At 40.5% G+C, this 10,552-nt stretch overlaps 1 protein-coding gene across 2 annotated transcripts in view; it reads right to left on the reverse strand.

Annotated features, from left to right (window-relative positions):
* Positions 1-10,091, reverse strand: part of RHOJ (ras homolog family member J) — a 128,102-nt gene extending 118,011 nt beyond the window's left edge. For both annotated transcript variants that reach the window (XM_030931458.1, XM_010378102.2), the window contains exon 1: positions 9,354-10,091. In XM_030931458.1, coding sequence (XP_030787318.1) covers positions 9,354-9,531 — 178 coding nt within the window. In that variant the 5' untranslated portion in view covers positions 9,532-10,091. The remainder of the gene's footprint in view (positions 1-9,353) is intronic.
* Between the last annotated feature and the right edge of the window lie 461 nt (positions 10,092-10,552).

Here is a 10,552-nt window from a genome sequence, read left to right on the forward strand (position 1 = left end):
TTTAGATCAAATGAAAAGAATCATGCATCACTTAACAGATACTGGTCTTTGACACAGTTGCAGTGCCAGAATGCAACTCTAGGTGGTCCCTCCGGGGAAAAGGGTGAGTTTGTTTTACATGTGGGAAAAAATGTGCAGGGATATTTGGTGGCCACAGAGTGTGATGCAGGCAGAGATTGCTAGTTTCCATTAAAATCCATTCTTCCCTCTTTTGGGCACATAGGCAGGCTTTCCCCCCAACTGCCTTTACAGTGAGGTGTGGCCTTGTGACTAAATAAACTCCTATGCAGTGTGATTGAAAATGATGTTTGTCACTTCCAGGCCTGGCCTATAAAACTTTCCATTCAAGTTTCTCCGTGCTCTTTCTCATTAGGCTGGGTGGACGCAGATAACTGAAATCCTAGAGGATGTCAGAGTTACCAGATGTGAGAAGCCTGAGACCTTAAATGTCCATATGGAAGAAAGCAGCCCTACTGACTTGAATACCTGCTTAAGAGCATCACATGAGCAAGGAATACTTTGCCATTGAGTTAATCCCTTACATGTTTGGGTTTACTTGTTAATGGCAGGTCCTAACTAACAGTGGCTCTTTTATTGTTATTACCTATACACTGCTTATATTGTTTACTATTCCATGGCCTCCACTTAACCCCATTACAAGCAATTTAACCTTGAGGGAAATAGAGTAATATCTTTGTGCTGGGAGTTGTTCATCAGCTAAGTTGAGAAAATAATAGCATCTTATGATAAAGGAGGGTTGGCTATTTGGTACAAGGTACAAAAATATAGTTAGATGGAATAAAATCTAGTATTCAGTAGCACAACAGGGTGACTATAGTTAACAATAGTTTATTGTATATTTCAAAATAGCTAGAAGAGTAGGTTTAGAATGTAATGAACAAAGTAATGATAGACGTTTGAGGTTATGGATATACCAGTTATCTAGATTTGATTATTACCCATTATATGCCTGTATCAAAACATCACATATACTCCATAAGTGAATATGAACAACTATTAATGTATCCATATTTTTTTTGTCTTAGAGATGAAGTCTTACTCTGTTGCTCAGGTTGGAGTGCAGTGGCACAATTACGGCTCACTGTAACTTTGAGCTTCTAGGCTCAAGGGATCCTTGTGCGTTGGCTTTCCAAAGCACTGGGATTACAGATATGAGCCACAACACCTGGCCTGTATCCATAAAAATTTAAAAAATGAAAAGTGAAAAAAATAGCATCTTATAGGATCATTGTGAGGAGGCAATGAATTGATGTATAAAAATACTTTAAATATGCCTGACTCATAGCAAGAACTATATAAGTGTATAGCTATTGTTATTGTAGTTAACATATATTCTAGTGGTGTCCTAGTGTCATAATTAATACCACCATACTGTTTGTAGGATCACACACACGTGGCCACAGTGAAATTCATGCTGAGGCTGGGAGTGAAGAACACCATAGGTGAAAGCTGTACCATGAACCAAGACACAGTGCTAAGTGAATACACATGAATCAAGTCCTTTTGTTGTGTGAAAACTGGACACCTCCAAAATGTTTAGGGACTTTGGAGCATTCAGGAACAACGCCAGGCCACTCTGTGACTCAGAGCTGGCCCGTATTGAATTTATGATGGGATTGATCCTGACTGTGGTATCTCCAGAACATTAACTGTTTGGATTCTGCCAACTAACCCAAGATATGTCATTTTTATTTGCGGGGAAGTAAACCTTCAGCCAAATCAGAACCTGTGTTACACAGATGGTAGGTCCTCCATAGATCCTTGTGGTTTTTGTGCTCAGGGTTAATGAGGGAGACAGTTTCTGCTGCATTTTCTTACCTGTCCTTTCCTGAGCCACCTTATGTTTGTGTCCACCTCCATGCTGACGCAGAACAGGGCCACTCTATCCAAAAACACAGACATCCTATGTACGGAGTCATTTGAGCCAAATTTGTTATTTGTCCCACAAGAAGGAGAAGGGATGGAAAAGTTTGAAAAAAGCTAGTCTAGGAATAAAATACTGTTTACCTGAAGCTCAACTTCAGTGGGCAAATAGGTAGTACAATTTATGAAGAATTTCTGGACCTGGATGGTGCAGGGTGCAGAGCTATGTGGAATTAAAAGTCTTGCAAAGTCTTGCTCAGAGGGAGCCTGTCCAATGAGGCCTGAATTGGTCACAGTCCTTGGTTTGTTGCCAGCTGAAGCTGGAATGCAAGAGGGTCATAGGGGCAGATGCAGCTTCTACCCCTGGGAGCATGACTTTTCTCATGCTCCTTTGGTCACAGATACTTTTCTTTGTCCCTCTTCTATTTTTTCTTCTTTCTTACTCCTAAGAGAAGCAGCTCACAATTTACCACTTCTGCAGTACATTTCAGCTTTCTGAGTGCAATTTCCATCCCTGAAGCCTCTGAGGGAGCTTGCTCTTACTAAGTATCACAGGCCGGGCGCGGTGGCTCAAGCCTGTAATCCCAGCACTTTGGGAGGCCGAGACGGGTGGATCATGAGGTCAGGAGATCGAGACCATCCTGGCTAACACGGTGAAACCCCGTCTCTACTAAAAAAATACAAAAAAACTAGCCGGGCGATGTGGCAGGCGCCTGTAGTCCCAGTTACTCGGGAGGCTGAGGCAGGAGAATGGCGTAAACCCGGGAGGCGGAGCTTGCAGTGAGCTGAGATCCCGCCACTGCACTCCAGCCCGGGAGACAGAGCGAGACTCCGTTTCAAAAAAAAAAAAAAAAAAAGTATCACAGTGTGCACTGTGGAGGAATGTGTGCACCTGATTCCTGTCACTGTATCTTTAGTGTGGCCTTCTAGAATCTAGAAAGATCATCAGCTACACATCACACTACCTCAAAAAGAAACATCAGGGGACTAGATACCTATGAGATTTTCGGTTTTTGAGTATCATTTCATTTAGAAGGAACAGAGTGAGTGATTCACCTGGCCCATTCTTGTCTCCTCTTTCACAAACTTCTTTTATATTTGTGTTTAAGACCCTGGTGATTTATTTTATAGTCTCGTGCAAATTGCTTTAGCTTTCCTTGTGGCTTACAAAAAAAGAATCTCATCCATTCTTCAGAGACTCTCAGGTGTCTTCAGAAAGAGCAAAAGAGAAACTTCTGAATAAATTTTCCCAAATGAGCAGAACTATGTCACAACCCTTTATAAACCCGGGACTTTATTGTTATTCACTGTTTATTATGATTATGTTATTTTTTCCTCCCGTGGTTTGGACTTGTTTCCCACCCCCTGCTCTGGCCATTAAGGTTGTGACTGTCTACCTTGGGTTGCTCACCATTTAACTAAGTGGAAAAAGTTAGAACTGACTTTCAGCTTTCTGTAAAAACAACTTCCTTTTTACATCTCAATCAGCTGATAGAATAACTGGATTTCTCTCCTTTCCATGAATTGTGTTAATTTCCTGCATAGGCAGCCTGGGTTTGCAAATAGTGGCTTCATGTGGTATTCCAAATTTGATGGCTTTCAACAAACAAGCTCTGGAAGGGTGGGTGATAGAAGAAAGATTCACAGACAAAATAATACAGAGGATGATGGAAATGGTGAACATCATAAAGATGTTTCAGCTGGAATGAGCTTATTTTACACACCTGTGTACCTGGGCATATAAACCATGTACAAATCTAACTCAACATACAATCTAAATTCAAAATGGAGCTCTTATCCTTATGCTATATGTCACTTGAAACATTAATCGGTAAGAATATTTTACCAGTGAAGGGTCTGCTACAAAACTCAAAACTAAAGATAGGATGTGGGAAGAAATGCACTTCTTCCATGGTAAGCTTTGAAAGCTCTCAAGGTTGTTAGGACACATTGAGTCATCCCTGGAAGGGAGTAAGGAGCAGAGCCCAGGGCTGTTTCTTAGACACACTTGTAATAAACAAGAGTGACTTTTCCCACCTTCATCCCACTGCTCCTAGCCTTTAGACCTAGCCGTCAGCCAAACTTAGGGTTACTCTGAAATATGCTCTGTATATTAGAACTAGAAGAGTTTGAGTGAGGCACCCAAAATGTATGTCAGCTTTTGAATATAATGTAAATGAAGGAATCCCAAGTTCTATTTACACATTATATAGTTACACTATTCAATAGATGTGACACTGGCCACTTAGGTCAAGAAAACTCAATACTGGCTGGGCGTGGTGGCTCATGCCTCTAATCCCAGCACTTTGGGAGGCTGAGATGGGTGGATCACGAGGTCAAGACATCAAGACCATCCTGGCCAACATGGTGAAACCCCGTCTCTACTAAAAATAGAAAAAAAATAGCTGGGCATGGTGGCACGTGCCTGTAGTCCCAGCTGCTTGGAAGGCTAAGGCAGAAGAATTGCTTGAACCTGGGAGGCAGAGGTTACAGTGAGCCAAGATCGTGCCACTGCACTCCAGCCTGGTGATAGAGTGAGACTCTGTCTCAAAAAAAAAAAAAAAAAAAAAAAAAAAAGAAAATTCAATGTTATATTACAATTACAATGGGGATAAAATGATTATTTAAAATATGAACAAAATAGTTCAGAAATATAATAAATGTAATAAACATTTTTGTATGTTCATTCCTAAAGAGATATCTATTGGACAAGCAATTTGTTCATTTATTCATCAAAGTTTTAATGGACCAGAAACTAAGTGTTGGAAGGACTAAGACTGTGAAGACATAGTAATTCATTTATTCAGTTGAGAATAATCTGAGAGTTGAGAGTCTGTTGAGAGTCTATAATATGTGGGACTTTGTTTTTTGAAGCTGGAGATAGCAAATACATATATAATATCAGGTAGTATTAACTATTATAATGAAAGCTGTGGCAAGATAGGTTAAAGAGAGAAAGAGAGTGTGTGTGTAGTGTGAGTGTGTGCATGCACACATGCATTAAATAATGTGGTCAGTTGGAGCTATGGGAGATCTAGTGGAATAGTATGAGGCTGGGGAAAAAGCAAGTAGAAACTCTTCAAGGAAAGGAGTTTGGTGTGCTTGAGGAATAGCAAGATGGTGAGTGTGGCTACAGCAAAAACACTGATGAGGAGAGTGTTAAGAGATGAGATTGGAGAGATAACAGGGACTGAGTCATGGAGTGCATCATATACAAGATAATACAGGGTTAGGTCTGAGTGTTAAGGGAAGTGGTTGGAGAAGTTGGGGTTTTAGACAGTCCCTCTGCCAGCTATGTGGAGAAATGATGATGGGGGCAAGATTGGAAGTAGGGAATTGGGAATTGATTATAGTAGTTTGGATGAGAGATGATGGTGGCTTGAAAAAGAGTGAAGGCAATGAAGATGGTGATAAGTGATCAGGTTTGGGATGTATTTTGAATGTTGAGCTGATCGGTAGGAGGAAGGGATGATAACTATTGGTTTGAATAGAAAGGGAGGGGAATGTTGTCAAAGGACGAAAGGAGTCAATACCAAAGCTTTGTTTTCAGAAACTGGGTGGATAATAGTGGTCATGTACTTACATGGGGAAGCCTAGGGGAAAAGTAGATTGGGGAAGTTAAACAATTTGGTTTGGACAGGTTAAGAATGAGATGCCTATTAGATATTCAAACAGTTGGATATATGAATCTGAGTCTCAAGGGGTTTTGGTGGTAGAGCTACAAGTTTTGGGGTTGTCAGGATATGAATGATGTTTAAAGTTACAAAACTAGATACAATCAAGGGTACCCTAAGTGTAAATGAAGAAGAGGACCCAGGGACTGAACACTGGGGTTTCAGTGTTTCCCAACATTTGGTGGTTGGGAAGAGAGAGGGGAGGTGGCATTGGAGATGGAGAAAGATTTGCTGGTGAGTGGAAACAAAACCAGGAGAATGTGGCATCCCAGAAACCAAGCCAAGAAAATGCTTTAGGAAGGGGGGTAATGAACCATAAAAAAAGCTTCCAAGAGATCAAGAGGAGGACCTAGAACTGACGGTTGGATTTCACAGGACGTGAAAGACACAGCTCCTTTCCCTTAAGGAATTTCCAGCACAGCAGAGATGGGAAAATAAGGAAGCATATAAATTGCTATACAGTAGTGGAAGATCCTAGAGATGTAAACAAATTTGTGAAATTGGGATTGAAGATGGAACAGGGAATTATTCTTGGGGAGTCAAGGAAAGCTACATGGAGCAGATGTGCTTTTGGATTTTGGTAGGTAGGAGGTAGGGATACATCAGAATTCATAGAACTTTAAAAATTGTTTTTTGTAGCTGGTTGTTGATTTTTCCTGTAAAAATAAACTCATTCAAAACAATTTTGCATATTTTTACTCATGCAAAACTGATATATTTCCCCTCCTAATTTAATATCCCACTACTATTACTTCATATAGACACATTTGTTAATTATCAGTAAACATGGTAACCATTTTATAAAGAAAATACATACAATCCATCCTACCTTAGTCTTCTAAAGGATACTCTTGTAATTATATTTTTCCTCCTTGTAGTCTTTATCTTTTAATTACATTTTCATTCCTTTTCCTGGCTGTATGCAAGTATCAAGCCCATATTCTTAATAGCTACCGTGTACCTAACTCTTATCACACAGGAGGCACTGTTCTAAGAACTTCACATATATTAATCATTTTGTTCTCACACACAATTCTAATACCTTCATTGTCCCTGTTTCTCATTTGTGATAACCGAGGCACAGAGAGGTTAAGTAACTTGCTCAAGGCCACAGAGTAAATGACAGAGCCAGTATTAGAACTGGGCTGCCTGACTTCAGAGATCACCATCTTGCACAGTAGGTTGTATTTCCATCCTTACTATTTTATCCCTACTTTTCTGGGTTGGGCAGTTACTAGTAAAATGTCTACTAGTAAAAATGGATAGGCTGTCTATGACTTGAACTATAACTTCTAAAGTCTCAGCACTCAACTGCAGGTTGTCATTTTAGAGTAGGCCAGTAGGACCCAGGAACTAGACACTGGATCCAAATGGAGAAGAGGGCATTTAGTTCTTTTGCAATTGATTGTAGATGCTCATGTGTCTGCTTAAGGATTTATGTTCAACCAGATCATATATCAGGACAGTGGTGGTAAAAGGAACTCAAGTCTTTGTGGTGGAGAAGATCCTTCTGCTTATAGAAATGACCACTTCTGGTTTGGTGCGGTGGCTCACGCCTGTAATCCCAGCACGTTAGGAGACTGAGGCAGGCGGAACACGAGATCAGGAGTTTGAGACCAGCCTGGTTAGCATGGTGAAACCCCGTCTCTACTAAAAATACAAAAATTAGCCAGGCATGGTGGCACGTGCCTGCAATCCCAGTTACTCGGGAGGCTGAGGCAGGAGAATCGTTTGAACCTGGAAGGTGGAAGTTGCAGTGAGCCAAGTCACGTCACTGCACTCCAGCCTGGGTGACAGAGCAAGACTCTGTCTCAATAAAAAAAAAAAAAAGACCACTTCATTACAGTCCTAGATGTATGTGGCTCATGTCTTCATTCTCTTTTTAACCTTACTGAAAGCACATGAGATGATTATATACTTAAGGAGGTACAAAGTGTACATCAAAGTAACCATGTTTAGGAATGTTTACTATGTGCAAAATATTGCTCTGAGTATAGTGGCTGTGATTTCTTGGGAGCCAAAATAATAGACTAGCCAAAATCTTTAAGATGCTTTAATGCTTAACAATAGTAAGTATATACATAATTAAAATATAAAATTATTGGAGCCTAGTGGAATCTAGCTGTGGTTCAGCCTTTGATTTCTCGTGTGTTTTTTTTTATAGGCTGACTTGATTCTCCTTTTTCCTGATACCATACTGTAACTGGCTCCCTGAATACGTGGGGGTTTGGATACATAATTTTCATAAGCATTTGAAACCTCTCCCTTTAGATCTTGAGTTTCATCTTTGATTTAAAAGTTTTTGAAAAAAGGTAGCTACTGTCCCTTTTTTGGCAGAAAGAAGGTGTAGAATAAATAACTTTTGCTAAGATGCTTTCAGGACAAGAATCTGAGGAACTTTCTCAAGACACAGACCCTCAAATTTTATAATTAGTTTTTTTCTCAAGATGAAAGTCAACCTGTTCTTCTCTTTATTCTGTTCTCATTAAAATGTTCTTCTCTCGGCAGAGTCATTATATTTTCAGAAAGGCTTAAGTGAGCCAGCATTAAAATTTGCTCTTAATTTCTACAAATATAGAAAAACCTGCTGGGAAATGGATACTGTATTCACTGTGGTTCTCTCCCTGTCTGCTGTGTAATATTTTCATACATCATGTAAGTGTAGGGGGAAGCAGTGACTTAGGTGATGGCTTAGTTCTGGAAAAGAAGCTACTTTCTATAGAAGGAGGATTTCAAATGGCCACATTGCCAAGCAGACACTCACGCTGGTTTCCTGTGGGCCATTTCCCCTTTGGTGAACCTGACCCAAAGCCAAAATGAAGGAGGAGAAATTTTCCATTCACAAGGTCTCAGATCTCTGATAAAGATCATTATGATAAAAAAGTTATAAGATGTAAGCTACTATAAGCTTGAAGAATTTCATTAACTTGCTCTTGATAAACTTAATAAAATTTGTTTTGGAAATTAAGAGAAGAAGTAAGAATCAAAATGGGAAAATTTAGGTAATGCTATCACCCAGACAAGTACACCTACAAACTTTAGAACACTCAAAAAATAAAAAGTCCCCTGCAAGTTGTGACTACAGTGTCTTAACTGCCATGCTTTAAACTATTTAATATGCATTTTGTCCTTTCAGGACATACTTTAAAATCATTCAGATTTTATTTGTATTTTTACTTTTAAAAACATGTTAATTAAACATTTTTCTTTTAAGATACAGATAGCCTAATACATATTTAAAACCTTTTAAAAGCTCTCCCCCAATCGACAACCCCAGGAAAACAAAACTATAGTATTACAGCACCAACTGTTTTAGAAAAAATGAATGTTTTCTTAATCTTAGCATTTTCATTTGTAAATGGCATGAGGTGAAGACGCAAAGAGCGGCAAGAACAATCCTTTCACCATTTGTGTGTCTAGTGGTGGTTCTTTTTTTGGCAGAAAAGAATTGTGATGCAATTACACTGCATTTAAAAATGTTCACAGTAAAACTTTAATGAATCTTGAGGCAAATGTTGAGTCAAACCTCTGTCCCCCAAATCTAGAGGGCAGGTCAGAATATTTTCCTGGCGTTACGCATTCGCTTTAAAGGAGAAAAAGTGTTACCATACAAATTGATGCACAAATTGTTCTACCAACAGTCAAGTCCTGAGTTGTACACTACGCTAAGCTCCTTGGTTACTGCCAGGCCCGCACCCAATACTGACATTAGAAATGAACCAGGCCCCTCTGAACTTAAGGTATCGCCTCCTGCATCGTTTATCTGGATGCAGAGAGTTTCCCACTTTTTCTTACCTGCATAGTGGTCAAACACAGTGGGCACGTATTCCTCTGGGAAGGCATCGTTGGCGTAGCTCATCAGCAGGCAGGTTTTCCCCACGGCACCGTCCCCCACCACTACACACTTCAACATCTTCTTCTCGTCGTTGCCCCTGCAGCCGCAGCTGCCGTCAGTTCCCTCTTTGCAGTTCATTCTTGCGGCTCCAGCTGCTGGGGACTCCTGCTGCTGTTGCTTCTCCTGCTTCTTCCAAAGCACATGAAGTGGCGGAAAGCCAGTGCCAGGCTTGAATTTACTCTGTCTGACTTTGGGTACCTTGGATCATACAGACATGTCCGAGGCTGGGATATGCCCTGTTGCTTACCATGCTGGTAAAGAAAGGTAGCACACACTTGGGGGAGTTCTGAAAAGGGTCTGCCCCTTTCCGTTCTCAGTGTGAGTTAAGAAACCCTTATTTTCACAGAATTCGAGGGGCTTCCTCACAGCCTAGAAATTTCAGCAGCCTGAGGGTTTTACTCTGCTCTCCCTGTCTCCAGCCTGGCAAAAGACACGGTGGAATTTTGCTAAATCTTTCTCATTTTCCAAGTCACATCTAACATGGAGGAAAGCTGGGCTTTTTAATGGAGTTTTTTCCCCTTGCTTCCTCCAGCTTGCCGAGTGTCAGGAAATCATGGGTTTCCTGCTGCATTCCATATTAGGATCAGTGGGCTGAGGAAGGCTGCAACAATGGGAGCTCTGTGTGTGTGTGTGTTTGTACTTCTGGGGAACGATGCCAGGACATGGAGTGGGAAAACACTAGGGGTCCCACTGCAGACTCAAGCTGTCAGACTTCCTGTTTCATCCGCTGCTTGTGAGGCTGTTCGCTGTATGGCTGGCTGGGAAGAAGCTGACTAGAGGATGGAAACCAGGGATTACTGCCTGCCACAGAAACGGGGAATGGTTAGAATGAGCAGAGAGAACCACACCAGCAGTCCTAGGATAACATATGACATCACTCTTCACTGAGTCACTAGTTAAAAGCTCTTCAAACTAAAAACGAGCAGTTCTTTACTTACTTAAATGAGAAACTTTAAGCGATTCTTCCCAGAAATAAAGAAGAAAACCTTCTAGAGTCACATCATTTCAAAGAGAAAAATTTTTGTAAGTTGTAGGTATAACATGCATTGATCAGGTTTATAAACTGCCACATGTCTGGAATATGTATTCCAGACACAAA

Source organism: Rhinopithecus roxellana, chromosome 5, assembly GCF_007565055.1.
Source record: "Rhinopithecus roxellana isolate Shanxi Qingling chromosome 5, ASM756505v1, whole genome shotgun sequence".
In the NCBI taxonomy this organism is placed as follows: Eukaryota; Metazoa; Chordata; class Mammalia; order Primates; family Cercopithecidae; genus Rhinopithecus; species Rhinopithecus roxellana.